The 27,522-nt window shown below is 46.6% G+C and overlaps 11 protein-coding genes across 12 annotated transcripts; 5 read left to right on the forward strand and 6 right to left on the reverse strand.

The window, feature by feature from the left end:
• Positions 1–40: 40 nt before the first annotated feature.
• On the reverse strand, positions 41–1,013 carry FOIG_15816 (uncharacterized protein; the record flags this gene model as incomplete). The annotated part of the gene is made up of 2 exons (XM_031217208.1): positions 41–709; positions 759–1,013. The coding sequence occupies 2 exons, from the start codon at positions 1,011–1,013 to the stop codon at positions 41–43; spliced, it is 924 nt and encodes a 307-aa protein (XP_031053105.1).
• Positions 1,014–1,592: 579 nt separating this feature from the next.
• Positions 1,593–2,496, forward strand: FOIG_15817 (uncharacterized protein; the record flags this gene model as incomplete). Its single annotated transcript, XM_031217209.1, has 3 exons — positions 1,593–1,872; positions 1,930–2,230; positions 2,280–2,496. The coding sequence occupies 3 exons, from the start codon at positions 1,593–1,595 to the stop codon at positions 2,494–2,496; spliced, it is 798 nt and encodes a 265-aa protein (XP_031053106.1).
• A 32-nt stretch (positions 2,497–2,528) lies between these two features.
• On the reverse strand, positions 2,529–4,670 carry FOIG_15818 (uncharacterized protein). The gene has a single exon (XM_031217210.1). It carries the CDS (start codon positions 4,639–4,641, stop codon positions 2,647–2,649), a length of 1,995 nt encoding a protein of 664 aa, XP_031053107.1. The 5' UTR covers positions 4,642–4,670; the 3' UTR covers positions 2,529–2,646.
• A 220-nt stretch (positions 4,671–4,890) lies between these two features.
• FOIG_15819 (uncharacterized protein) lies at positions 4,891–6,726 on the reverse strand (the record flags this gene model as incomplete). The annotated part of the gene is made up of 3 exons (XM_031217211.1): positions 4,891–5,518; positions 5,592–6,400; positions 6,454–6,726. The coding sequence occupies 3 exons, from the start codon at positions 6,724–6,726 to the stop codon at positions 4,891–4,893; spliced, it is 1,710 nt and encodes a 569-aa protein (XP_031053108.1).
• Positions 6,727–7,650: 924 nt separating this feature from the next.
• On the forward strand, positions 7,651–8,328 carry FOIG_15820 (uncharacterized protein; the record flags this gene model as incomplete). Its single annotated transcript, XM_031217212.1, has 1 exon — positions 7,651–8,328. One exon carries the CDS (start codon positions 7,651–7,653, stop codon positions 8,326–8,328), a length of 678 nt encoding a protein of 225 aa, XP_031053109.1.
• Positions 8,329–8,526: 198 nt separating this feature from the next.
• On the reverse strand, positions 8,527–10,669 carry FOIG_15821 (uncharacterized protein). The gene has a single exon (XM_031217213.1). The coding sequence runs from the start codon at positions 10,586–10,588 to the stop codon at positions 8,600–8,602; it is 1,989 nt and encodes a 662-aa protein (XP_031053110.1). The 5' UTR covers positions 10,589–10,669; the 3' UTR covers positions 8,527–8,599.
• Positions 10,670–11,554: 885 nt separating this feature from the next.
• On the forward strand, positions 11,555–13,037 carry FOIG_15822 (uncharacterized protein). Its single transcript, XM_031217214.1, has one exon. It carries the CDS (start codon positions 11,665–11,667, stop codon positions 12,946–12,948), a length of 1,284 nt encoding a protein of 427 aa, XP_031053111.1. The 5' UTR covers positions 11,555–11,664; the 3' UTR covers positions 12,949–13,037.
• On the reverse strand, positions 12,906–14,571 carry FOIG_15823 (uncharacterized protein). 2 transcript variants are annotated; one of them, XM_031217215.1, is made up of 8 exons: positions 14,206–14,571; positions 14,116–14,157; positions 14,003–14,069; positions 13,915–13,942; positions 13,838–13,850; positions 13,699–13,788; positions 13,304–13,646; positions 12,906–13,250 (listed from the first exon to the last, which is right to left on the reverse strand). In XM_031217215.1, exons 1-8 carry the CDS (start codon positions 14,445–14,447, stop codon positions 13,020–13,022), a joined length of 1,056 nt encoding a protein of 351 aa, XP_031053112.1. In that variant the 5' UTR covers positions 14,448–14,571; the 3' UTR covers positions 12,906–13,019. The 2 variants fall into 2 exon arrangements, with proteins under 2 accessions (XP_031053112.1, XP_031053113.1); XM_031217216.1 differs by having other exon boundaries at positions 14,003–14,157.
• A 424-nt stretch (positions 14,572–14,995) lies between these two features.
• Positions 14,996–17,879, forward strand: FOIG_15824 (uncharacterized protein). Its single transcript, XM_031217217.1, has 5 exons — positions 14,996–15,214; positions 15,273–16,443; positions 16,521–16,784; positions 16,856–16,994; positions 17,048–17,879. The coding sequence occupies exons 1-5, from the start codon at positions 15,015–15,017 to the stop codon at positions 17,806–17,808; spliced, it is 2,535 nt and encodes an 844-aa protein (XP_031053114.1). The 5' UTR covers positions 14,996–15,014; the 3' UTR covers positions 17,809–17,879.
• A 38-nt stretch (positions 17,880–17,917) lies between these two features.
• On the reverse strand, positions 17,918–24,096 carry FOIG_15825 (uncharacterized protein; the record flags this gene model as incomplete). Its single annotated transcript, XM_031217218.1, has 9 exons — positions 17,918–18,174; positions 18,234–18,306; positions 18,361–18,439; positions 18,492–18,681; positions 18,739–18,817; positions 18,872–19,021; positions 19,078–19,807; positions 21,010–22,558; positions 24,042–24,096. The coding sequence occupies 9 exons, from the start codon at positions 24,094–24,096 to the stop codon at positions 17,918–17,920; spliced, it is 3,162 nt and encodes a 1,053-aa protein (XP_031053115.1).
• A 1,265-nt stretch (positions 24,097–25,361) lies between these two features.
• FOIG_15826 (uncharacterized protein) lies at positions 25,362–27,377 on the forward strand (the record flags this gene model as incomplete). The annotated part of the gene is made up of 4 exons (XM_031217219.1): positions 25,362–26,010; positions 26,060–26,184; positions 26,244–26,453; positions 26,513–27,377. Exons 1-4 carry the CDS (start codon positions 25,507–25,509, stop codon positions 27,375–27,377), a joined length of 1,704 nt encoding a protein of 567 aa, XP_031053116.1. The 5' UTR covers positions 25,362–25,506.
• Between the last annotated feature and the right edge of the window lie 145 nt (positions 27,378–27,522).

A 27,522-nucleotide genomic window follows, 5' to 3' on the forward strand; every position in this document is an offset into this window, starting at 1 on the left:
TTAGTTGATTGGGCATTTATGTCCTTGAGTGGTGAATGCGTCACCCCTGCTTCCGTAACACATATCCACTCTGAGTCTCGAGGTAAGTTTCAAACTTAACCAGGTGGGGATGATTGCTTCTGAGCTCCTGGACGTTTGCACCAAAACCCTCATCCTGCATCCACTTAAACATCGCACCAATGCCCTTAAGAAAAAACAACACAATCCAAGCAACAATTCCGAAAGTAAGGGGTATGCCCCGACCGGTCTTCTCCTCAAAGATCCTGGAGGCTCGATCAAAAGTCAACTCATCGCCAGCAAGGGAAATAGCTTGACCTTTGTAGCGTTCCGGATCCATGAATGCTTGAGCAGCAAAGTACCCTATGTCAGAAACAGCGATGAGTTGAAGCGGCTTGTTCTTGAGGGCGATCTTCCAACACGTCAGAAACATCTTGGCTTGGAACCCTGGTTTGTAGTTATCCATGAATCCAGTTGGTCGAAGAAAAGTCCAATCCATATTCGCCAATGGAGCCTTTTCAACCAGATAATGCTCTATGTCATATTTACTGGCAAAGTGCGGAACTGGCGTGCGATTGTTGAACGACCGATCACCACCACGGTCGACAGAGCCGTACACAAAGAACCTCACTTTGTGATTGATACATTCGTCGATGAATGCTGTTGCTTGTTTGACCTCCTGTTCCGGTGTCTGGTTGCTGGCAAGCGGATTCTGGGTACCTGGTCAGATGATGAAAGTTCTCCCGGGGACTGTAACTAACCTGAACAAAATAGACCCCCCATGTCGGTCCAGAAACGATATCCTCAGCGTTTTTGAAGAGAGCTACAGGATCGTCAAGATCTCCTTGTATGAGCTTGATCTCAGACGACTTTTGGGCGAGTCTCTGGGCCGTTGAGGACACAGGATCCCGGGTTACGGCGAGAATAGTGAAAGAGGCCTCTGATTGTAGAAGATTGTCAATCACTGCACCACCCTGGTTCCCAGTAGCCCCAACTACCAGAATTGCTCTTGCCATGGTAATTTATCGGAAGAAGAAAAAGAAAGTCAGGATGTGGTCAAGATGAGAGAGGGTGCTTTTGAGACTGTTTGGTCTTGGCTGCGGTGTGTATCTAAACGGTCGTGTTATAAATGAGGTTATATGAAGTATCTGGAGCGACGCAAAATGAAAAGTCTTAAAGAGGGGCATAAAGCAGCAGAACTTATACCCGAAATGTCGCAGAAGATAAGAGTCCGAATGCCGTAGTCAAATTTGGATTGAGTTTCGCCGGCCGGATGTAAACGCACCGGAGATTATCGGCCGAGACGGCATTTACGCCCGGCCTGGCCGGCCATCACGAAAGGAATTAACGGCCGAGGAATTGTGGAGAAAGGAGATTCTGACCAATGATAACAATGACAACAAACATCCCCATGTTGCGGACAGAGCCCAGACACTGCTTTCTCCAAACCTGTTATTTATTTTCAGCTTTATATCTCCGCTATAGGTCTATAAAAACGCTGGAAAGCAAACTACTACTGGACTTTCAACTTGTCTCGCATTCTTCTTCCATTAACATTATTCTCTACATCAACTCTAACAAACAAGCTTGGCAAGATGGACGGACGAAAGCTTGTGCTTGTGACAGGCGCCAACACCGGTCTCGGGTTCCAAATTGTCAAGGCCATTTGCAGCTCCGATACAGAATACGAAGTATTGGTCGGAGGTAGATCTATCCAAAAGGCTGAGCAGGCCATCACGAGCCTCAAGGAACAGTTTCCCTCCAGCCATCTTCATGCTATTCAAGTTGACATTGAAGATGATGCATCCATTGTCGCTGCATTTGAACATGTGAAGACCAAGTATGGAAAACTCGATGCTCTCATAAATAACGCAGGTGAGTCCAGTCTCTTCAAGAATGCTTCCGCAATACTGACCGGGCAATGCATCAAAGGTGCCCAATTAGACCAACAACTGGCCGCTGGCAAGATGTCAGCAAGAGAGATGTGGAACAAAACCTATGATGTCAACGTCACCGGGACCCATCTCTTGACTTGGACTTTCGCCCCGTTGCTCCTCGAATCCAGCGATCCCCGCCTTATGTTCATCGCTAGCGGTACATCTTCTCTTACCACGTCTGAAGATCCAGACTTCCCTGTCAATAGGCAGCCCAGCAAAGGGTGGCCCAAGACCCTAACTAACTTGGATTTGCCCGCGTACCGAAGCAGCAAGACTGGAATGAACATGATGATGAGGTACCATGTAGTCAGGTCAATGCGAGAGATTAAGCTGACCCAAAGTTAGGGAGTGGTTCAGGATTCTTGGTCAGGACGGCGTTAAAGTATGGGCCATTAGTCCTGGATACCTGGCAACCGGCCTTGGCCTTGGCCAAGAGACGAACAAAGCACAAGGCGCGATTGATCCTGCGATTGGGGCTGCGGTTGTCAAGGATGTTCTGATTGGGGTGAGGGATAAAGATGTCGGCAAAGTCGTATCAAAGCAAGGCATTCAGCCTTGGTAGGGCTCAATTCTCATTCATAGGTCGAGAGCCGGGGTTGCTAGAGACTCAGCTTGAATCACACAGACTGAGTCAAGGATTCAATGACAAGTTCATTTCTGGAGCTTTAGTGGACTATGTCCCCTAAACCTTATTTTTCGATCTAGCCAACATTCAATGATGAGAGATATCAAACAGCTCGTCAAGATAGTCCCAGTTGGTTTCGTTTAATAGTTGGGTCTCACCCCATTTCCAGCTCGATCCCTCAGTGACATTTGAGGATGGTCTCAAGGTGTTTATGGGTGGTAACGTATCCATATCAGACAGTACCTGCATGCACTCGCTGCTTTGTTGCACCTCTAAATGAGCAACGGTGGCTTCCACTATTGATAAAACTCTAGATCGTGCTCTTGCTCCATCTTCCGATTGTTCCATCTGGATCACTGTTCTGGCTCTTTCTAAAAGAAGCTTTGTTCCCGGCTCGTCGATATGGATACCATCCGTTGCCTGGTTTGTTGCATAAGCCACAAGACATAGTGTAGTTACGCCGAGTAAGAAGTCATGCCAAGTGATGCTCTTCATAAGCCACTCCTCAGTATCCAGCTGACCTCCAGGCTTACACTCCTCATAAACACGCAGGAGATCAGTTACCAAGGCAGATGACGCGGCATAGCATTCTCGGACGCTCTTGTCTCTATGTCTGGTCACATGTGGACGATGAAGAACACAGAGACATTTGTAGTACACAAAAGAGATACAAAGACGAGCGACAATAAGTTGGGGATGATCGATTATACAATTTTCGATTGGCCGAGGCTGATATAATTCCGGCAGGGCTTTGTATAAGCCTTTCAGTTCGGTGTCCAAAGCGTCGATTTCACTATCCTTTGCTTCGTGTAAACGATCCATCAGCACATGTTGAAAGATCTTGTCGAATATTGTCATAAGTCGGTGCTTCAGGATGCAAAATGTCACACCAGTCAACTCGGTATTGGCCCGTGAGGTAGGTAGTTGAGTGCTATCTTCGTCAAAGTCGGAGTCGAGAAGATTGCTTGGAGCGCGTGTGTTTGAGACTGATAAGGAGATTCTACTCGGAACACCCAGGTGGAATGATACCAGAAGATCCAGCTGCACGAACATGCTCCATGCCCTGCGTCGCATCTCTGCTGCAAAGGGACTTATGCCTGGGACGCTGCTCTCTCTGTGATAGCCTGAAACCGTGGCAATATGGGCAAGCATGCTGAGAAGAGTACCCATGTCTGGAGAGATTTCTAGACATGTGACGAAACGCGATTGAAGGTAAAGCAGGAGTGCTTCAAAGCAGAAGGGCTTGGGACGGAAATACTCGCCCAAAGCAAGACACTGGGCGGCAGCAACTGTAAATCCATGCCCTGGTACCTCGTTTTCTCTACTGGTCCGGGAAATATTGGCGGCCATGAACAGCATTGAAAAGAGAATCGAGATCCAGAGCGGCGATGCTGCAGCAGGGTCATTCCAAAAAGCCTCATACTGCCTCCGAAATTGCACTGCGTGTATGAACGGCGTGATGTACAGCCGAACTCGGAAGTATGCAGAGACCAGGCGGTCGGTATCCCTTCGCGAGGGAAGATGAGTGTTGAGTACTTGTTCGATACTCAGAGCTTGCGAGAGACCGGCACCAAACATGACGCCTATTCCCATCCCGGCTTCTGATTGAGGAGCGCTGACGTCTTCAGCATCTGTAGAATTGTCCTCGAAAGAATCTAGTGTAGACCTGAGCGCTTGTATATCATCTAGCATGGCTGACCAGTGTGTTGTGCCGCTCTCAGTCTGGTAACAAAGGTCAGAACGCAAAGATGACGACGCAGTTGCATGTTCCGCGATGCCCGGATCTGGTGGCGACACAGCACATAGGGTGGCATTTTGAGCTCCGTCATTGGTAGCCGAGCGTTGTCCTGCAAGCATTTCGACGAGATGCTCCAGATGTTCAAGGCGTGCTTGGGCCTGGGCTTGGCGGACACGGTCGCGCTCCGAGTTATCGGGGGAAACTTCGTAGGAGCAGGATGGAATATCTCTCCTGCGAACACAGCTGCCACAGGGGCTTTCACGATCACATCTGAGCTTCCTCTGTCGGCAAGCTGTACAGGCCAGCCGCTCCCTATGCTTTTTCAACCTCGAACCAGAGCTCATGGCTTGATGGAGGACATATTCTATTCAGCGCGATGACTAACGAACAGAGCTGACTTTTTATGAGGGGTCTTCAGGTCCACGCGTTGCTTCCCCGAGGGCTAATCCATAACAGGGTTAGTGCGTATTATCACAATCGACGCCTGTAACTTATACAAGATTATATCTATAACTTCTGCGGAACTAATTATCACACCAGATATAGGACATTGAGGTGGACAGAAAGAGCTAGGTGCTGTTCTGCTAAGGTATCTACTCTTGCGTATAGCTCTTTTCATTCCTAGACATTAACAGGTTAATAGCGTTGAACCTGAAATTATCAGGCTCAAGGTAAAATTCAAATGCCGATGAGAAGACAAAATTCCTCCCGTTTTTGCCGCCTTTGGTATATGTCGGCCACAACGGCACAGAACGATTGTCAATACCACAGCCCCCCCTCCCAAAAGAGTTTGGGTCTTGGTCATGAACGAAGCTCACCCAAAAGCTGCTCATGAGTCTTGCCGCTTCTGCATAATCCGCTCCCTTGTCCTCAAAAGCCTCCTTCGTCCCATTCCAAGGAGGCATGTTTTCTTCGTTATACCCAATTCCGTTATGGTTGTAAAAGGCGAAAGGAATCTCTTGAACATGTGAAGCGCCAAAGACACCCGGGATTGACGCTGGGACGATATTGAAGCGATAGGAGTACACATCTAGGGCCGCAGAAGACCAAATCTGACTAGTCCAGCGTTTGTTCGCGATGATGACAGAGTCGCCGCCATTGTGAACCATAAGGATATCCGGGGCGATAGCTTGTAGGTAATGTCGGCACTCCAGGAATGCCTTCACTTGGAACATCAGGGTAAGCTCTCTGTACCTCCTGTATAAATGGAGTTGGGAGATGCTGGTTATCTGTAATGAAGTGTTAGCCAAATGAGCAAATCCTGGTCTTGGGAGATAAAGTACCTTGCAAGTACGATATGAATTCGGCATCGCTGCTGATGTTCTTTGGTGTCGGGTCTTTTGATGCAAAGTACGTCCCTTCGTCAGTATTTGTGCCAATCAGAATCGTCACATGGACGAACTTTCCCTTTGACAGAAGCTCAGAACCCGAACCTTGGATGAAGTCCCCATCTTTGGAAGGAGTAAAGCCTGACCAGAGACTTGGTGCAGCATGGAATACCTTGCTTAGCTCCGCAATCGGAACTTGCCGTAAGCATTGTAGACCATCAGCAGAATTGTTGCACCCGGTCATTCTTAGCAGCGCTTCATATGACGGTTGAAAATACTGAGCAGGAAAGACGGGTAGATAGAACACAGGGTTTCCACTGTCCATAATAGCTCCACGGAATAACCTATCGTCTCTGCCTCCAAACGCTGTGAGATGGGCGCCAACGGAAAAGGCTCCAGCGCTTTCTCCCCATATCGTGACTTGTTCCGGGTCGCCACCGAATGCTGGGATATTCTCCTGAACCCAGCGCAACGCAAGACGTTGATCCTTGAACCCGAGGTTGGTATTTCCTGTCTTAGCAACCTCGTCCGAGTTAAGGAATCCTAGAGCGCCAAGTCGATAGTTGAGAGATATGCCGATGATGGGCTTTCCGATAGCTTCAGACTGGTGGACGATAAATGAGAGATTATAGCGCTGATCAATAGCTGAGCCCTCGACAAGGCCACCTCCATGGATCCAAACAAGGGCTAGAAGCTTCCGACGTCTCTCACTCGGGCGAACGATGTTGAGATACAGACAATCCTCGGAAGTATTTTTATAAACTCCATTGTCGGTCTTTTGCGTTTAAATTAGTCAGAGTTTGTACAGCAAGCAGGAAGTTCACTTACACCATATCCAATACAGGCAGCGGAGTAGCTATTCGCGGGTTTCTTGCCTGTCCATGTCGTGTTAAGAGATTGGGCAGTGTTAAAGCGAAGGTTCCTGACAGGGGGCTGTGCATATGGGATTCCGAGGAAGAAGTCTTGATTATATGAGTTTGAATGAGTCCCTATGTATGTGCCATTCTTGACTTGAACTGTGGGTGGCTTTTTAAGCAAGGGAGGTTTTGACACAGCTCCTGTAATAAGAGCCAAAAGGATACCAAGAATAGAATGTTTCATGATGAGATGTTTCTTTTTACAGAGATTATACGAGTTGGGGTATTGCTTGAAATGTTGAGGAATCATTGTAGACCTTTTCTGGATCTCATTAACTTTATATAGATAGCAAAACTCATTACCTGCAGGATTTAATTGCATCTTTATTGGGGAAGCCTGTAATCAGCAACTTCTTACTACTGATTCTCGATTTGACTAAAAAGCTTAGCCCTGGCCAGGAAGCTTGGCTGATCTTTTCCCAGCCTGGAGAAAGTTTCGACGCTACAGAAGGACGCTTGGGCTGCACGTCCCCGCCACTTACCTCATGAAATCCGTCGGGCCCGTAGATTTCCTTTAGTCCTAGCCGGTGGTAAGACGTCAAGGCGATGTCCAAGACACGTAAACCACCATGGTATCTCGTGCCTCCTTAATAACTTACTCTTACTGTTGGCCTACACTACTGCCCACTAACAATTAAACTTCGAAGCTTTTACCCATATAGGGAAGATTTCTCCCAAGAACCAGAGTACCATCTTCATCTAGACACCAGATCTCCAATTGAGCCATGGGGTACACCGGAAAACCATCAACAGCTTGCCTTCCATGCCGACAGAAGCGAAGAAAAGTAACAGTCTTCCGTTGCTATTTCTCCCTGCTCTCATGACTACTGGGGCTGACATGTGTCTGTTAGTGTGATCATGCCATGCCTGGATGTTCGCAATGCTTGCGCCAGAAAATCCAATGTCCTGGCTATGAGACAGACTGGGACCTGCGATTCAGAGATGAGACAATCTTCTTGGTCGGCGCATGTGTATCCATGCTGCCTACAACATCCGCGTCAGCTGCATTAACCGCGCTGTTGAGGTTCCTAAGGATCTCATTAAACTGGAGGAAGACTTTTACAAGGCGTTTAATTTCCCCAGGGCTGTTCGAGACCATTACTCCATCATGAATAGAACCTGCAGTATCAAGGCTGACTTGAAAAACGGGCTGACTCCTGAACTCATCTGCCGAGCTCTGGAAACCGAGAACGACGCAGACCTGTTCATCCAAGGGTTTAGCCCACCAACAAGTACGGCACAAGAGGGCCTACGCAGCACATCTCCAGCAACTCCTCGTCAACCTCTGACTAACAGTGTTATGCTTCACAGCGCAACGGGCGCTCCACCTTTGGCAATGATGGCTCGGTGGTTATTCGGAATGTCAATGCTTCGATTGGTACTGAATGAGATTATTTGGAGCGGTGCTCCAATGTACGACGGCCACCCTGAGACCCTGCAGAGAATGTACCAAGTCAGCGGTGGACTTCATGGAAAAACCGTTAGTGAGCACTTTCAGTCACATCTAGCGGCATATGCTGTAGGGAAGATCAGTCAAATTTCCAGACAAGTTCTCGCTTTTGCACCCAGGTTCCTGAATGCAGAGGATCTGGTTCCTCACTTTACCAAAATGGCTCGCTGCATAGTTCTACCTCTGGCATTTATTCAGAGTAGCCCTTGCTGTCCGCCGGACATTTATCAAGAAGCCAAGGACCTACTTATGAGATTCGAAAGCGACATTGAATCATCGCAAGGCCAATTTGCAGCAACCGTTCTTTATACCTCAAGGCTAGCAGGGGAGTGGTAAGTCGATCCCTGTTCAGTATGTTAGGTCTCCTCTAACACGTTGCTGTATAGGCTTCCCTTACACCATATGATATAGAGTATCTAGAGGACTAAAGCTAAAGAATGGTGTTATACTCTTAGATGTAATAGTCAGAGTAGTCGCTGTATAGTCTCTTTTATATTCTGCTTCTAATATTAATCATAAAGTAAATAGAAAATGCATTCTAGTACTATTTATACATTGCATATTATCCTAATATTAAACGCAATTCTAGATACATGAGACAACAATATTATCGCCTATACATGTAGTTGGGCTCATTACTTGATAGTAGCCTTTGTCTCCCCGTATATTGGTCGCCATAGCTTAAGGAGTATGCATCCACTTCCATATGCCCTTTTGGATCCCCCGGAAATGGGTCAAAAGTCGCAAAAGGCTGCATTGACGTCAATCCGGTATTTGATATAGTCAACGTTCCCCCATCCACTGCTAAGACCTTCTTCCGACCCATGGGCAACAGGGTTATCTCTGGAGCTTTCTTGACATATCCTGGGTTTGCTTCGTTCATTTCTGAGGTAGTATGAATCAGGTTCCCCAGAAGAGTGCTAGACCAGTGTCCATGGGCAGAATACATGAGGCCTATCCAGATAACTGCAGCAAGTACTAAAGCCAAGCAGGTTAAAAAGAGCTGCAAGCTAGACATAGCTACCATGAGTTTATCAACGCTGAGTTCCACAAGTGACGGGTCGATGCTGACGCTGTAAGCTCTAGCAGTCAATAATGCCTCAATTGCTCCAGAGTTATCCCGCAGCCAAGTCAGGGACTTTTCGTCAAGTGACTGAGCACTAATGTTTGATCGAGCAGCACCTAAACCACGCGTGATCATTACAGCAGCTGTATCAACTTGACCAAAGAAGCCATGTTTAACATCTGGAGCTTTGGAACTAGTACAATCAGTCTGCGTGACCTTTCCACCGAATCCTTCGTTCTGGAAATTGGATCTTTCACATTTCTCAAAAGGCTCTGGGGCCTCAGAAAGTGTTTCCGATCGAATGAGTGTGATCTTTGTGGTGGTAATGCTGATGAGAGAATACATGCTGGCGTTATTGACTTGCGGGGTATAATAACCCCAGTTCTTTTGAAGAGCGGACTTATTGTTGTTATCAGCGGTGTTTGCACCAAACTGGTAACTGGCACCCTGATCCTGAGCCCCCATTATGTCGTAGATAATACGGCCCATGAGAGGGTTGGCTTCTTTGGTACTGTCTTGGTCGGTGCTGGTGCTCCAAGTCCGGTTGACGAAGTCAGCGACTTCATATTGCCCAAACGGAATACCGGGATTGGTCACCATTGTCGCCTTAAAAGTGGACTGAAAAAAGGTGTGGCGTCTTGTTTCTTTGGTCACAGTAAATACTTGATTCATGAAGGCTGAGCCTCCACCTGTGCCCAGTGAGACCCAAATGTTGTCGGCCCTGTTAGGCCTGATGTATCGTGAATCCATGTCTTCGTCAGTCGCATCGTTCCAATGAACCTCGGGCAGTCCTGTTACCCCTTCAATAATGCTCTGCGCTTCGGCATTATTAAATGTGCAATTCCAAACAGCAGACCCTTCATTAAATAAGATGCATGAACTAAACAAAGTCATATTCATAGTATCAGTATAAGGCATCATCGCGTTGGTGTCCGGGGAAACTGAGAAGCCGTCACCATCTAACCAAATACGGGCACCGATACCAAGCCCTTGTCGTGTCGGCGCTACCACTTCAGGTGTCCCATGGCTGTTGTCCACTTTCCCTGTTAAACTGTAGTTGAGACCCGGATTGAATAGTTCAGCACCAATGATTTGTGGGAGCTTTTCCCCGGTGCTTCGAAGTTCAGTCGGATCTAGGGCCAGTTGTATGATGTAAGGAGGGTTCTCGTTTCTTTGGCGTTGGTCAGCAGCGACGGTCGTGTTTGTTGCCTGGAAGATGTAGCCTGGTGAATCCAAAGCCCAAAGAAGTGTGCCATAGAGGGATGAAGTAACGCTAAGAAGGCTAAATAGTAGAACGACTAGCCCACCGCGCGAAATGCCCCGGGAGGAGATAAAGAGTGATTGCTGGATGTAGTCTTCTGTAAACATAAGATATGCTGTGAATTGGTTTGATCGTGCAGCAATAAGCGAGAAGAGCTTAAAAATAAATATGCCCATAAGCAACTCCGCACATTTAAAGCTAAAAGATTTAAGGGCACTGTGATACAACGGTATCGATGACTTGACAAATCCCGAAGTTGATTCAATCATCTTGAATAACGCGATAGTGTATATTAATGAGTCAAAGGACAAAGAGGGGTGAGGCGTCCTCTCTAAATCTCTGGCGCCAGTAATACAGTTTTGAACAAGAGTTGAGCAATATTCTTATACAGGCTTGTAGCAACAGGCGCGTAGACTAGAATGAACTCTCTCTGATTGGCGCGTCTTGTGATATTGCGTAGATCACTGCTTTATCGGGCTAGTCAAACCTTTAGCTGCGGTGGAAAAATTAAGAATAAGTGAAAGAGGGGTCCTTCTGCGGAAGCTTTCCGTGATTGTCTTCCGTTTTATATATTTACTATTACACTACCTTGCTTTTATTACTCTCTCCAAACCTTATTAAGAAAATGCTGGGGATTTAACGTTAAAATGATATGCAAGGCCATTGCTTATAACTATGTTAAACTTTTTTTACCTTTATTATCTTAGAAGCAGGAGTTATATAAACCTCAGCTATATAAAAAGGACACTAGGGTAGCCAATAAGAGAAACCTGCTTTTAGGCCATAGTAGAGACACCTACTATTAACTTGCCCTCTAGTAAAGTAATTTAATAATATATCTAAACCAGCTAAGTAAGTATAAATTAATAAAGCTATTAGCAGTTGTCTTCCATTCTGTATTACTAAATCAATATTCAAGGAGGCCCATAATATTCAGACGACACAAAACGCAGCAAATTGAGTGGACCAGTCTTGACCACATTCGGTACTAGCTTCGCTTATAAATTGTGTTCGCAACCCAGCGTGTAGATATAACGCACAAGTGATGTACACAAGATGGGACGCCGCCATCAATAGTATGAATCAATCAATTCCGCAATTTACAATACATATCATACCTCGGCACTGAGCGATTCCGAGTCAGTGGCCAAGCTTATGAATCGCGATTGCAAACTGCTGATTCATTTTCCATCGGGAGAGGAGCTGGAGTTGGTATTGTTGGGTGCAGCTTTTCACCGCAGTGACGCAAGTGTCTAACTAACAGGAGACAGCATAAAAATGGACCGACCCCGCTAACTGGAACACTCATGTCTCCGCAGCTCCGAGAGAAGCATAAACCTGAATCATGACACAAACAAAACACCTTCAAACGCTCCTGCAACCCCGTGAGAATACTCCACTGGCATGGAAGACTCTGGATAAATGGCTCCCTCCTTTGTTGAACGACAGCGACTGGTGGTGGAAGACTCTCGGCCCACAACTCAACACCCTCCTCACAGAAGCGGACTATGATTTGAACGAGCAGTACGAAGCTCTACTGTTGTTGTGCCGATGGGTCGTTCCGGAAATGGGACCCAGGCCACGGTCAAGCATAGCACCATGGAAGAGCTTCATGACTGATGACCACTCTCCCATTGAGTATAGCTGGAAATGGAACTCTGGAAGCAAGAAGCCCGACATTAGATACGCCATTGAGCTCGTCAGTCCCTTAGCTGGAAGTAAGCAAGATCCATTCAATCAAATCCCGACGCGGAATCTTGTTTACAACCTTGCCAAAATCATTCCCGAACTCGATCTAACCTGGTTTGAACATTTCTGGCATGAGTTGCTAGGTCCTGGGTCTCCAACCACGGCCACCTCTGGAATTTCGACAAAGGGCTCAACTATTTTTGCGGCTTTGGAAATGCTGCACGATCACTTGTCTATCAAAGTATATTTCATACCAGCTGAGACACCAGATCGCAGTGCGTGGCACCAGATAAGACATGCGATTGAAACCTCAGGATGTCAAAATCTCGAGGCTTTGAACCACGTGGAAGCATATCTCTCTAAACACGACGACGGAAGACGACTCCGCCCCTTCATGTTGGCAATAGACTGTGTCGAACCCGGTGCTTCACGGCTCAAGATATACGCAAGGTCCAATCAAACCTCTTTCCGCTTTGTCCGAAACGTTATGACTGTTGGTGGACTTCGCACCGGTTTGGATAAATCTCTAGAGAGGTTTGCCGATTTGTGGAAACGTACACTTGGTCTCGACCCTGATACATCACCTGAAGACGAGCTACCCAACGTGGATCATCTGACTTCTGGGGCGGTATTCAACTTTGACGTCGCACCGAAATCTTCTATTCCCGACGTCAAGGCGTATATACCAGTTCGACACTACACCAATAACGATCTTCACGCTGCACTTGGGCTTGTCGGGTATCTTGAAGACCACGGCCATGGGTATTACTCGCAATCGTATCTTCGTACATTGGATATGTTGGCGCCGCCTGGTCAGCTTGACCAAGCCACTGGGGTTCAGACCTACTTCGCAGTTGCGTGTCAGGGCGATGACCTGTCCCTCACTTCATACTTGAATCCTCAATTTTATGCAGCATTTCGAGAACCCGAAAGTACATAGATCATAGTAATTTAATTCCATAGCGGTCATATGCTTAAGCCAGTGACAGGAACAAACAAGCGACCTCATATTTACTCTGGCTTCCTTGCCCACACAGTTCTCAAGCGAATATACGGGTGATTCCTCCTGTCTCTGATCTCTCGCCGGAACTTGGCGATGTATACATGGACCTCCTCGGGAGTCCATCCTAGAGTGTTGGCAACAAACAACACTAACCCTTCAGTGTCCTGAGTACTGAACAGCTCACCAAACTGACCAATTTCTTTAAGCTTGGGATCTTTGGGGAAAGGATTCAGGGGTAACTAAAGGCGAGAAATGTCAGCGTATCCTTAATTAATGTTGAAGAATGGCTTACCTTTGAGTCCCATTGCTTGACATCTGTAAAACCAGCCTTTTCGATGCCAGGTCTCTGAAGCTCGTCTCCTACGACAGTGAACGTATTTCCAATCGTCTTTGAGGCCTTGATAAAGATAGGCCCCCACTGAGCCAATGCCGAGTCGGGCTTTACGCTATCGTCATCACTCTCGATGATAGCTGAGGCTTCAAAGGACTCGACCCAACCGCCCGGCTTGAGAGCCTTGAAGGCCTGTTCAAAGAGCTTATCCCAATCGGGAACACACCCAACTAAATAGCGTAAGTGGACGTAATCAAAGGACTCCGGAGGGAAGGTCCAATCCTGATTGAAGTCCTCGATCTCGCTACATAGAATGTGAGACAGTGACATCCTTTCATGAACGGTTCAACCCTTACAACTTGACATTAGGCGGCACCCATGAAGGTTGGATTGGAGAGATGTCCGTCCCTATCACTTCGCATCCGGGATACTTGTCCGCAAAATCACTTCCAGGTCAGCAATAAGGTAAAGCTTTAGGACTTATCAACCACTAACATGGCCCATATCCCTGTGAGATAGATGCAAAATAAGCACGACAACTCCAGACGACTTTGTCACAAGCATTCACATACCTGTTCCGCATCCAACGTCAAGTACCTTCTGGTAGTAGCGGATGGCTTTAGCCTAGAGCTTGTTGTCCTGGAAAACCAAATGACTTACTTGAATGTTATCATTTAGCGGAGCTAAATGCAGCTCGCCGTCTTGCGAAAGAGTAAACATGTGATGCCTGGACGTGTTAGTTGACACAGCTCATCAAAGGCTTTAGATCTTACGCAATGTCCATCGCTTCACTTTGTCGTTCATCATTAGAGCCCCTGGCACAATATCAGCCTTGCTTTCGGTCACATAATGACTGATATTACCAATAGGCAGCATTCCCTCTCTCGCTGTGGTAAGTCCTGCCATTGATGGTACGGTAGTGGAGGATGCTTGAGGTGATGGAGGCCGTGGAGCTTTCGGAGTCTTCGCCGAGACCTGGATCATCTTCCTCCCCCTCAGGAAGATCATCGACTTCAAGCGCCAGTGCAGCAGTTGCGACAGGTCCCTGACTCTGGGGAGATCGTGGAGACCGCGGCGAACCGCTCTTGGGGCTCTTCTGAGACATGTTGCAGCAGCGCAGTAGGAGACAAGAGTTGGAGACGAGCGACAGTGAAAGCTGCGCTCTGACCGAGATCAAATGCGTCTTTTAATTGTGCGTAAAGCTTCGGGGCTGACCCTCAAGTACATGATCTGATTCGATAACCCTCTAGGTGCAGTGTAACATGTGACGGATGTTCCTTGCCTATAGATTTGAGGGTCATTACCAACCAGCCACTTAGACGATGGTATTAAGCGACTCAGTACCACTTACAAGCCCATTCGGAGTGGGAGGAAACAAGGGGTTTGCCGTCTTGGCAAGAGTCATTGAGAAAGGTCGCAGTTGAGCCGAAGTTTTATAAATAGATTTAGAAAGTAAGGGTATCTGCTCTGTAATTCCATTCGGACTAGTTGCCACTAGCGAATTCAAACCATTACCACTACCCAAGAGATTGTCTACCGGTATTTTTGCCGCGTCATGGTACGTATAGCAACCCCGCAAAATTTAAAAGTTGGAATCAGTGACCCAACCCCGCATTTTAATTATCCCGCGACTCCTGTCCACCCACTTCCTGACAAAGAGACGTATACGCATATGCCAAGCAGTAGACTCCAACCTGTACCCTACTGTCCCTTGCCCATCTGTAGACAGTTGTCGCTCGCTTCAATGACTCTCTCATGTAGTGACTGCGGTGCCACTTTCGCTAGAGACGAGCATCTTCGACGTCATCAACGACGACACCTAGACATTCGCCCTTATAGTTGTCGAGATTGCAACAGCACCTTTACACGAAAGTGAGTCAATGGCAAGCCCATATCACCTCTCGGCTACAACCGTGTTAATAAACGCCAGGGATACTCTGAATCAGCATTTACTTACCCATGATCCTGCCAGGATGACTCGTAGGTCTCGCAGGGTAGCCTACGTGGCCAAGGCTTGTACTTCCTGCGCCCGATCTAAACAACGTTGCGACGGTCATTCGCCCTGCGGAAGGTGTTCTCTCAAGAATCTCGATTGCTTCTATCGGCCTTTACAACAGAAAGGGCAGACCTCACCCCGTGGCGTCAGCCCTCAGTCTCCTTCCTCCAGCGAGAGGGACAGTCATTTGCATGATACTTTACCTCTAGTTCAGAGCCAGCCAAGTCCTTTGACACTTGATTTAGCAAGAAATGTTCACAGCCGCGCATCAAAAGCTGTGGGTGAACTTCCTTCTCTATCAACAGACGTCGGCAATACTTCTATAGAGATGCACTTGGATTCCGGCCAAGAAACGGGTCCTACTGGCGATTTTGGGCAGTCAACTAATCTTAACGGAGTCTTCGTCAACAATTTTACCTTTGGGGCTGAAGGATTAGACTTCCAAGATTGGGAGTCACTTGGTATAGATCTTCCCTGGAACAGTTCCGTGCACTCCATGCTCGACCATCCATTATTGGAACTACCGCACCCCATGACATTCTTTTTCCCGAGTCCAAGCGAGGTGCTCGGCCAAGCTGATACCTATGATATATCGACTTCTATGGATAGTGAGCCCATGGTCCATCAACTTGAATGCGAAACCCCAACCCCGAGCTTTACTCAGTCCTTAGCCAACCCAAGTTCTCAAGGCCAAGGCAGCCAGACATCGCCTGAAACCACTTCGCACCCCTCGCTTAGAGATGATGCCGACCTTGAGCCATGGAGGGCAGAAGACTATGGGCATGTACCCTATATAACCAACGAAACTTACCAAGTCATGACTTCCACTTTCAAACAACTCAATAGCGATAATGCATATTGTATCCCATTCACGAACAAGCATTTGCCATCTCTACAGCACATGCAGATCTATATGCAAGTTTACTTTGAAGACTATCACCCTGTTTTCCCTCTACTCCATAAGGCAACATTCTCACCTACTAAAGACGACTGGCTACTGAGCCTCGCCGTTTCATCGATCGGGTGCCTGTTTTCGAAAACCTTGCAGTCAAGAGAAGTCTACCCCATCATGCAGGAATTTCTACGCCGAGCTATTCGCATACAGGTCAGTACGTCCTTTTCTGAATCCTCGATGTGACCTTTTCAAATCGAGTCGATATTGACAAAGCTTACTTTCACTAGCTGGAACGAAGTCAGACTTTAACACCCAGTATCTGTGTTGCTCAGGCTTCCGTCCTGAACCAGATTGGCATGATGTACGGTGGGGATCTAAGATTTGCAGAATGCGCCCATGAGGCAATGGCACAGCTTGCAACCCAATGCCGCAAGATAGCTTCATTCTCAGCCAACTTAGCTAAGTCATCACTGGCTGAACATGTGGTATCTCAAGACTGGCAAGCATGGATCAGGGCGCAATTAGAGATTCGTTTGTTTTACTGCGCTTGGGTAGGTGTCTTTCATTTTAATTAGTTGACCTTCAGAAAGCCTGAGCATGATGGTAACTAACTTGGGTTTAGCTTATAGATAGCCAGCAAGTTGGCTTCTTCGCTTTCTCATCCACAATTCCAATCGACTTTCTTCAGTTTCCCATGCCAGTTAATGAACGTGTCTGGGGCATTTCTACTACCGAGACGTGGAAGCATAGTCTCACAGAGGGTATGGGCTGCAAGTATACTTGGTAGACGGCCTAGAGCTGACATTGTCTTTAGATTCATCTTCTCAACAATTAATCTCTCTCCGCCAGGTGCTCCTGGGCCTTTACCGTTATCGTGAGCTCCCTGGTCATCTTGATGCGTTTAACTCGCTTCTTCTGGTCATGGGTATTCTAAGTGACCTCTCTTGGCTTCGTCATGCTCATTTATATCTGGACATACTGCAGCGACATGTCGAGACCTTGCCACCCACAGCTCTTAGTCGAGCTTGCATGACTAACATTCACATGGTTTCACTCTTGATATACTTCCCGACTAGAGAGGTTATCGCATTTGGACGCTGGCGGGTCACTGAAACCCAACATTCAATGGTTGTTGACAAACTGAAAAGATGGATGTGTAATCCTCGCAGTGCGCGAGAAGCTCTGATGCATGCATGCAGTATTTGGTCCCAGATTCGTTCAAGCAGCACTAATGCCCAGCATGAGGCACCCGCTTTCCTACATAGCGCTATCTCCATCTGGGCTTTGGTTGAGTATAGCGAAGCACTTGACCTTGGAAATCTAGATGAATCTCCGGTTCTACGGTTGGATAGCCTTAGTCAAGATGTCAAGTCCTGGGCTGCTGGGACTGACAAGAAACGCCCGTACTTAAGTGGAGTTGGGCTTTTGGGGCACCAAGGTGCCTTAGCCCGGTTGATAAGTGAGACTGCAAGATTCCTAGAGGAAACGATAGCTTGGCCTCAAGCTCGGAGAACAGGACCATATTTGAAACATTCTTATGCCGAGTCACAGAAGCCTCGCCAGTGTGTAAGTTAGTTGGCCTATGCCTGCTTAATATAGATTGAGAACCCTTAGTAATTAAACTGCTATGAGAGTGATTGAAACCACCCGCACGATTCAAATTTAATACCTGCAATGAATCATGCTAACCAGCTAAGGGCTCCATCTTTGCTCGGCCCTGTACAGCTCCCTCAAACTCCTTCTGTATCGTTGCCAGTCTTTCCGGGCTTCTCACAGTCAGTACAACAGGCAAATCCAGTCCAGGATTACCGGGCATATCGCCTGGAAAGCTTTGGGGGTCAAGAGGAAGCTTTGTTCCTGGCTTTAAACTTATGTCGAAAGCCCAAAGAATACGCATAACACTCACAGCAAAGCTTCTATCCGCGACATGGTAACCGGGGCCTATAGCAAAGAAGAGTTAGCAAGACAAAGCGGCACATGGGTCTTATCAATTGAATTACAGATACGACGTCCAGCTCCGAAGACAAAGTGGTCTCTTGTGGAAACGTCAGGGGATGCTGCGCTTTCCTGGCTCTGATATTTAGTTAGCATATTCTTAACTACCTTTTATCCATTGAAGTGTCTTACTGATCTTGTATCACCATCGAAGCGCTCAGGAATAAACTTATCGGGATCTGGGTAGCGTTTAGGGTCTCGGTGGATTGCCCTTGAGTTCTGTCTTAGCAAGTGAACTAGTTGAAACAAATATAACTGCTTACCATGCGTTCAGATGTATCCTCGCTCCCTTTGGTATGCGGTAATCCTTGTAAACTATGTCTCGAGTGGTGGTATGGGGATGACCTAGAGCAACAGGTGGGCGCCATCTCCAGGATTCCTTCATCACCTGGCGAATATATGGCACACGCTCCAAATCCTCATAAACAGGAACCCTATCTCCAACAGCCTCATCTAATGACATCAGTACTTATGGCTTTTTGTACACCAGGGTGATAGAAACAGACTTACCAATTACCCTTCTCGCTTTGTTGCAAATATCTGGAAATGTCAACATGGCCTCAAGAAATGACCAAGTTGATATCCGGCTCTATCATATTGTTAGTATTGCAGCCTAAAGAAATAGAGGTACAGCAGTGCTTACTGTATCTGAAGCCCCGATGATCAACATCATGCCCAGGTATGCGGCATCCTCGAGGCTGTCAAGTCCCAGATGATTTGGATCTTGAATAACCCTTCGGATGAAAGTCATATGTGGCGGAGCCTCTCCGGCATCAATCAGTGACTTTACTCTCTGGGTCGTTGTGTTAGTCATGGCCCATTGGCTCCAGTGTTCTAGATGGACCTCACCTCAAGCTTATCGCAACACCATTCATAGTCGCGCTTGTGCCTGGACTTTGCGTCTCTTTCCCAAGGTTTAAGGAATAGGGGCAGCTTATCAAGAATGTTGAAAGTGTCAACTAGATAGTAGCCAGGGAGCATACCAAGAATCTGGGCTAGGCCTGTTTCGAATATGTAGTCAATAACTGGACTGTTGTCATCAGGGACATCGAGGCCAAAGATCTGGGATGAGAATGTGCTATATGTGTAGCGACCAATGCTCGACCATAAAGATTGCGGGTTGGCACCTTTATTGGGATTTTGAGCAATGTCATTCAGGAACTTCAACGTTTCGAAATGGAGAAATGGAAGACCAGCATCAGCGAGATTCAAGTTAGTCAGCCCGAAGGTTGTGGCCTTCCGCTGATTTTTCCATGCCTTTTCACTTGAGCTAAGAAGGAGAAGGTTGAGTCGGTTGCACATCTGCTCGTTACTGACAATCCAGCGCGGTCGTTCAGATGTTTGTGCCGCAGCCTTGTCGAAGATTGCCCTGACGGCTTGGTCGCTGTTAATGAAGTACTCTTGGATAGTACCGAGCTGGACGAAAAACACCTCGCCATATTCCTCGGCCCACTTCTGGAAAAGAAGGTGCTGGCGATGTTCCTTAGCTGCTTTCAGGACGGTTGGAAGATGGCCGGCGATAATGTTTGTACTAGGAGGTGAAGGGGGCAGAGGAAGAAGTGCCTTACTTTCCCGGCGTCTTGTGATTGCTTTTTGGACTAGGAGCAGAAGCAGGGAGAGCACAGCCAAGGCTATAGTGAGCTCCCGACTTGGCATGGGAATTGTTTGAAGCATAATGAGTCTTGGCTTCGTGACCTAAAGACTGAGGCTTGATATGTTTGGCAAGATGTAGTTATATGAAACGGGTTCTATTTACAATTCTTGCCGAGGACAGCACTCGATTAAATATATTATTTCAGTTAGAAAGAATAATTGTTAGAAGACATGGGCTCGGGGATGAAGCACCGACTCCTTGGAGCTAACTGCATTCGTGCTGGTTAATCCCGTGGGGTAACTTATAATCCCCACCGCGGGTTTTCCGAAGTCTGCGTACTCTCCATATTCCGATCTTCCGTCTTGCGGAATATGGGGTTCTGGGCTGATAGATACACGGCCATTGACCAAGTGTATTACTTTAGTTATTTGACTACTACTTAAAAAGAGAATATACATCCAGGTACTCCCTTAGGCCAAGATGCAGTATGCTTCTATAGAGTTCAAGGATTGGATCCTGTTGCAGTTACTGAGTAAGTTATTAATAACCAAATTACAAGCAACTGCAGAATGTGAGGGGGTTTACGTTGATTGAAGCCCTGTATCTACCAAAATTTCCTTACTTGGGGATGCAGCACATCCTATGCCTCCCGCTGAGGGCGTTTGTACCAATTCTGCTTTTCAAGAGGCGGCAGACTTGTGCTCTGGCTTGGGCGGTCTATACGACGCTTCTCAGGCTGGTGCGGTCAAAGACTACGCAAAGTTACTTACGAATCGTGGTGAACAGACAGTGACACACAGTGCCGGAGGCACAGGGAATATGTTTTAAATGAAGCCTTTCTCTGAATTAAGAGATGTGTCATTCTAGAATAGATTTCTGCCTGCTATGGGGCGGATGACTAGCAGGCAAACCATGATCTGTAGAAAGCCCTTGCTCGATTATATACTATTATTCTCGTTCCGAAAACTGCAATTTGCATTTTTTGTTAGTGGCTGGGGTTGCTTTACAATGCCACCTGTAATATCACATGAATTTCTTCAAGACTCATCTATGCTGCTTGCTGAGTATACATGTTATAATATTTGATATGAAATCATTTCTAAATCTAGTGTATCTCAAACTCCTGCTCCATATTTCTTATGTTACTACTATTAATTAATTCTCCGTCCATAATTCCATGGACATACGCCTCGCCAATTAATTCCAAGTTAGAATCAGAATTTCGTAAAACAAAGGGGAGCTGCCCTCCATATAGGACACAGAGCAGATCACCCGGTTTCGTTTCCTGCGGCGCCAAGGCAAGATAGCCTTTTCTTGTAGTTGCCAAGCATCGACGAACTGTGCGTCTATTTAAAAGGAGAGAGCAGCGGAAAAAGTCCTGGGGGATCGTATAAATATCTCCAGGAAGATCAACCTTTCCACCACGTTGATCTTCACCGTTCAACTGTGATGATTCCGTAATATCAGCACAGAGTGTATGTTGGAGAGCTTCAAATACAGTACCACCAGAAATATAATCATTCCCCAGTTGAGAAGCTAGTGAGAGCCAATTTCTGAGGACATCAACATCAGGAGTGATATTTGGGTCAGCATTCCGGGCTAACCCCACCAAAAAAAGCTCGTCGAACTTGATACCGCGAAGTCGGAGAGTCCGTGTTGTACGGTCTATCCTAATGACTGCAGGAATTGAGAAACACGCGTTGTACACTCGTTCAAGAGTCTTTTCATTTCTGTGGGAGAAATCCAAGGCGACCCATTTACTCGTCCAATCGGGGACCCAAGTAGGAAGCGATGGTGCTCTCCTCGAATAGTGACAATGTCCAAGGATATCCAAACGCTCGTCTCGACTCAGAATATGAGCTGCCAAGTTCGTGAAGACCTCCTCTGTTGAATTCTCGTAGTGCGGCGCTATATCCGGATGCCTGCCATCCTGACATATTGCCAGGATTGCGAATACTTTATCTCTCGGATCAGTTGCTTGATACAGTCTCATGCTAGGGAGGGCGTCAAGAAGAAGAAGCTTGTTTTCTTCCCTCGCCACCCGCATATGATTAAACAGCGAGGCGCTAGGATTATAAGCTTCTTTTTGCAGCTGTGTAATCCCCGGTTGCTTTGAGATGAGGAACAAAACACGAGCGGCTTTCCAAAAATGCTTAGATGATCTTTCGTATGGTCCATACCAGATCACTTTTCTCCTCGGCGTTGATGCTTCCTGAACTACCCACGCCCTGGTCCACCATGGTCTATGCAGCATATTTTTCAATGAAATCCAGTCCATCTGTTTAAAGTTATGGCTTGTCGGACCGAGAGAATCTGTAATGATAGCTTCCGCATGACTATGGTCATTGATGTTCGAATATTTCTGGCTCAGGTCGTAGAAAAAGTCTAGTAGCTTGATCGCAGCCATTCCATCCGTAAAGAATGGTAAAGAACCGAGCCAGCAAATGATTCGCTCTGCCTTTTCGTAGATATCTTTCATCCGGAGAACCTGGGCGTTGCGCTCCGGAATATCCTCTTGGTTGATGCATATGGCGTCGATCCAAAGCCATACACTACTATTGCCATTCTGTTCTATGTCTGATCCAAGTTCAGGAGTAAGGTTTTCCTTCGTGAAGCGCTCCTGTGCTTCCTTCAAGAACGCATGCAAATTCGACCGTACCACAAACTCACAGCCATTTAGTTCAATGATGTGGGTCCAGAAGGAGCCGCCCCAGGTATAGGATAAGGCCGTGTAAGCTGGGCAAGATGAGAGCTGGAAATGAGATATGGAGCAACAAATCTTTTCTGATGAAGAAGTGGGTAAAATTTTGAGAAGTCGGATTTCATCGCCGCTGATTGGGCAGTAGGTAAAAGAGAGAGTATTACCCATTCTGAATCGCGCTAGGCTGAGCTACTTTGAACGAGAGTAGGGGTATGTCTGGATATCTTCAGTTGGCTGGGATAACGGTCACTGTAATTTTACGGTAAGGAAACATATTGCCGGGTGTTATCGAGATGCATATAAGGGTTGGAAGGAATAAGCACACAGACACGCAGTGAGTCATTTACTAAACTCCATGCCACCCTTTGTTCGGAGGTAAATTGTATGCAGTCTTGACAAATCATATCCTAGTCGTACTGCTCATTCTCCTTCGCTCAGGCTTAGTTAATGATTGAATCATTATAAAGGTTAAACCGAGCGAAAGCTGCCAGTAGGCAATCACTTTCGAAATCCAATGAGGCGTTCTAGACTTAACAGTATATCAATGCGATACGAAAAAGGACAGTGGAACATTGTCTCTAGCAGAGTTGGAAAAGATGATACGGGGGCATTCTTTGGCTTATGGCTTAACATGGCCCACAAAAAGTAAGAAGGCGTAGAGGCCAGAGGGACTTTTCTAGCAAGGGAGGCAGTCCTGGGCGGGGTTTGAAACCCTGCCCTTGTTGGGTGATTCCGTATATCGACGGAAGGGCGGCGGAGTTCAAAAGCCTGTCCAAGTGGGGGCCCGAACTAACTAGGCTCTGCTTAGTTCGGCACAAAAATCGGTACAGTTAATTTGGCGGCTCTGCTTAGTGTTCGGGTCTGCCCTCATAAGCCAACGGGTAGTAGGCAATTGGCTGAGTTCTTCTGTTGCAGCTGTTTAACTATCTAACTAGCTGGGCTTGCTAGAATTTCGGGATGAAGCTTTTTGGTCTATTAAATATGGCTTTAATTAACAAGCAGGTTTTAATGCTACCACGAAGTGCTAGATTAATGAGACCTGAGTGACGATCGTCTTGGCCCTAAGGAAGTTGAAGATGAGGTTGATCTTCCCATTTAGGATGAGCTTCTTATTAACGTCGGGTTAGCAAAAAATAGGCAGCAGCCATGCCATTTATTAAGCATGGACTTAGTGCCAATCCGGGAGGTTAAACATGGTTTGCTGTCACTCGAATGAAGGCTAATGTGCATTTTTATGCATGTTAGGAAATGGGATATTTTTATCATGCTTGGACCTTGCGATTTTTAAACCTGCTGAGATAAGCCCCCTAGAACGGTTTCGTTCACTTACTCCGAAACACTGCTATCACATTAATTACTTAAACCATTAACTGGAATTATTACATAGTTAAGAGAAACAGTACTATATACATAATAAGCCAGTGTTATAAACAAGTGCGTATTACAAAAAGTTGCTTATTATATATATTAATCTTTCTTGTTTTAATCCCTTAAATATTTTAAAGTATGCTTACTTACCATGTTCATTCTCGCGACTCATAAAACTCTTGGTAAATGCAATCACTTCGGGCATTATGGTGGGTGATGTTAGTTATGTCTCACCATGACTTTCCCGCCTGTCAGCCCAGGAGCCCGGGAGCGACACACATGGTCTGCCCTCCTCGAAAGGGAGACCAGGTGATTAGGCTGATAACGGTCTTTTCGAAGGTTGTCCTCCATTGTCGTCCGGCTTGATTGGCGAAAGGTACTGTCAGCTCTGGATGTGGCTGACTGAAGCTCCAATAGTGGCGCTAACGGTGCATGGCCCCCCTGTCAAGCCCAAGCCGACGCACGCACGCGTGTATACCGAAATCAGACACATGCGTATGCCACGAGCTCAAAGCGGATATTGCTTTTGGATGCGGTTTGTGTCCGTGGAGACCGTCTGGGAAACTTTGTTGCCACTGTCTCACCATCCTGCGACGTGTTTCGGCTTCAGAACTATGTTGGCGTATGTTCCAAGGCACATCTTCGCTCGCCAGTCTTTGCTGTCAAATTTAGACTCATTAAGAGATCCTATGACTAGTATGTTTTGGGTTGCCAGAGGATCTCATCTTAATAGAAAACAGATCAATTAACTATCCAGGATGAGAAGTATGTCACACCGGTAGGTGCCAAGGTAGCGTCACACCTCAGTTGGGGCACTAAGCTTTGACACATTGGGAATAGCCCGCTAAAGGCCACAATTATTACCATAGCGTCGTGAACCGGGAATTATGCCTTGGGCCGGAAATACAGATACACGTGGCTTAGGTCATCGGACGTTTATATGCAGGCATCCTTTATTTACTTGTCAGAATGACGATTTTACACTCTAGCTCACTCAGCCGCATAGCGTCCCTGGCCCTCTGATTGATTGGCACTCATTCTACAAGAAGGTAACTGAGCGCCACTTAGTCCTTTGGTGTGATTTTCGTCGCAGACTTGCGTCCGAGCACCACCACTGAGGTCTTATCTCCAATGCCATTGTCCCGAATTGGGCGTCGGGGCTTAGGTCACGGTAGTTCTATGCAGTTGACACACGTATGAGCAGATTCCCAATTGCTGGTTGACAGCTTCGGGTAGTATTATTGGGATGAGTTAAGCTGAGGGTGCCGGGGAAGGAAAATTTGAGAAGCCATGGAACTGAACGTGGAGGCGTTAGGGTTGCGGGGAGACAAGGTTTCTGTCACTTTCTGGACGTCGCTTTTCCGTCTCTGAAGGCGTTTGTAAGAGGAGCATTATGTATGTCCACAATCACTTGATTGCCGCCAGTCACCCAGGATCCCTGACCATATAAAAGTATTTAAGATTTCCATATCTCTAAGTCTAACTTTTTTTAGCGAGTATTAAGTTTCTTTCTACACACTCACTGTAATATAACAAACATCTCCCTATTCTTATCTAAAGTCCCTCTCTTTAAAGTCACTCCATCCAGCACAGTTTAATTTCCTCAGAACCAGCCATGGACCTCAATTCTGCGGATAAGGCTTTGAGGTGGATGCGGAGAGACGAGAAGCCTCATGCCCGTTTCGAAGGAATAGCCATCCTCTGGATCGCGTTCTCATCCGTTTGGACTATCCTCTTGGTTGCTGGTATGGCATTCCTTTATAGGCGACGTGATATGCCAATCCTTCGAATTCGCGGCCTTCTTCTTTCATTTGGCTCTGTTATTCTACTCCACCTCTACTGGATCGCCGTTCAGTGGGTTTATGTCGTCGCGCTTCTCTTCCCGCCTGCCGTTGAGTTCTGGATCATGAGCATTTGGCTTCCGTTTGGCATTGCTTTATTCCACGCTTCTAATAGCCGCTTCCTCTATGTTGCTAAATCTCAAAGGAACTTATTTGCTGGCAAAAATGCTAGGCCAAAGTCAGAACGAGTTCCAAAACAGGGCTTGATCGGGCGTTATTCCAATCTTAACTATACCAAGAGAATGCTAGTCCTCGTTGGCCTTGGTATGCTATTCCAAGTAGGAAACCCAAAGCTTTAATTATAAAGGCAAGGCTAATGTAATATAGTTGCTCTTAACTACTTTTATGTTCCTGGTTTCGCGCAAATTTCACGACTCATTTGGTATTTCTGGTACAGAGGTTACTGGCACAGAATCGCAACGGAAGGCAGCAGCCCGTAAAGGTTGGGAATGGTATATTAATCTTAACAAGAACCCAGCCTCTTGCATCCAGGCCGCTAACACATGTTTAGGTGGCCTTCCATTGTTTGGCAACTAGTCTGGGCTTGGGTTATCGCTCCTGTTATTCTATGGAAGTCTCGAAACATCCGCGATACTCAAGGATGGAGAGTTCAAACCATTGCATGTTGCCTGGCTAACCTTCATGCGGCTCCAATGTGGCTTATCGCTCTCTATCTCCCTGCCATGGCACCCGTTAATAATGTTTTCGTTCCTCCACAATGGTACGTATAAGCCAATGCACAACCCAGTTCGCGTTATGCATCATGTTGACTTGACCCAGGATAGCCCTATCCATTATGATCATTGAGGTGTTTACTATCTTCCTTCCATGCTGGGAGGTTCTTCGTCACCAATCTCTCCGGCAAGAAACCCTTGATATCATCTCTCAGTGGGAGTCTAAAAAGACGACCATAGCTATTAGTAGCGCGAAATCTGCTTCTACTAGATTAACGATAGCGACAGGATCGTCGCTGACCGCTTGGTCTAAGGGAGAATCTATTAAATCTTTTAATTCTTCTGAAACTATATTTACTATGGGGGCTCTTGAATGTATGCTTGAACGCAACCCAGAGCCCCTTCAACAGTTTTCTGCCCTACATGACTTTTCAGGCGAGAATATCGCTTTCCTTCGAGCTGTTGCCGAGTGGAAGTCATCTCTTCCTGCCTCGTTCCGAGGTTCAAGCAACCAGGAGCAGTATTCCGCCATTCAAGAACTTATCCATGAACGATTCAACAGCGCGTTACGCATCTACGCCACCTTCATCAGCACTCGAGACGCCGAATTTCAGGTGAACCTATCCTCTCAGGACCTGAAAAACCTTGAGGATATATTTGAGGTTTCGGCTAGGACTCTGTATGGAGATAAACGCCCGGTAGACCCGGCGCTGCCCTTTGAATCATTCAACATGACCTCACTAGCCAACGTCAACTCTTCTGCTGCATCTGCTCATGGGTCCGAAGATGGAATCTTTACTACATCAAGAGAAGTGAATGCTAGTGCTCTTTGGTGGGGAGATATCCCTGAACATTTTAATGGGAGCATCTTTGATGATGCTGAGGCCAGTATTAAATATCTGGTCTTGACAAATACTTGGCCCAAGTTCGTCAAGGCCAAGCGAAATTCTTTGGAATCTATGTACAGCTAGGAGTGGGAAAACTTTAACAGATATAACTACTATAGCTATACTCCTTATATTAAGCTTAATTAGAGAAAAACGAGTTTGGTAGTAAAACTTAGCCTTACGTTCTAATTGCCTAAATATTAAATTTAAGTTTTATAATTTAACTGGC

Source organism: Fusarium odoratissimum (assembly GCF_000260195.1).
Source record: "Fusarium odoratissimum NRRL 54006 unplaced genomic scaffold supercont1.59, whole genome shotgun sequence".
Lineage (NCBI taxonomy): Eukaryota > Fungi > Ascomycota > Sordariomycetes > Hypocreales > Nectriaceae > Fusarium > Fusarium odoratissimum.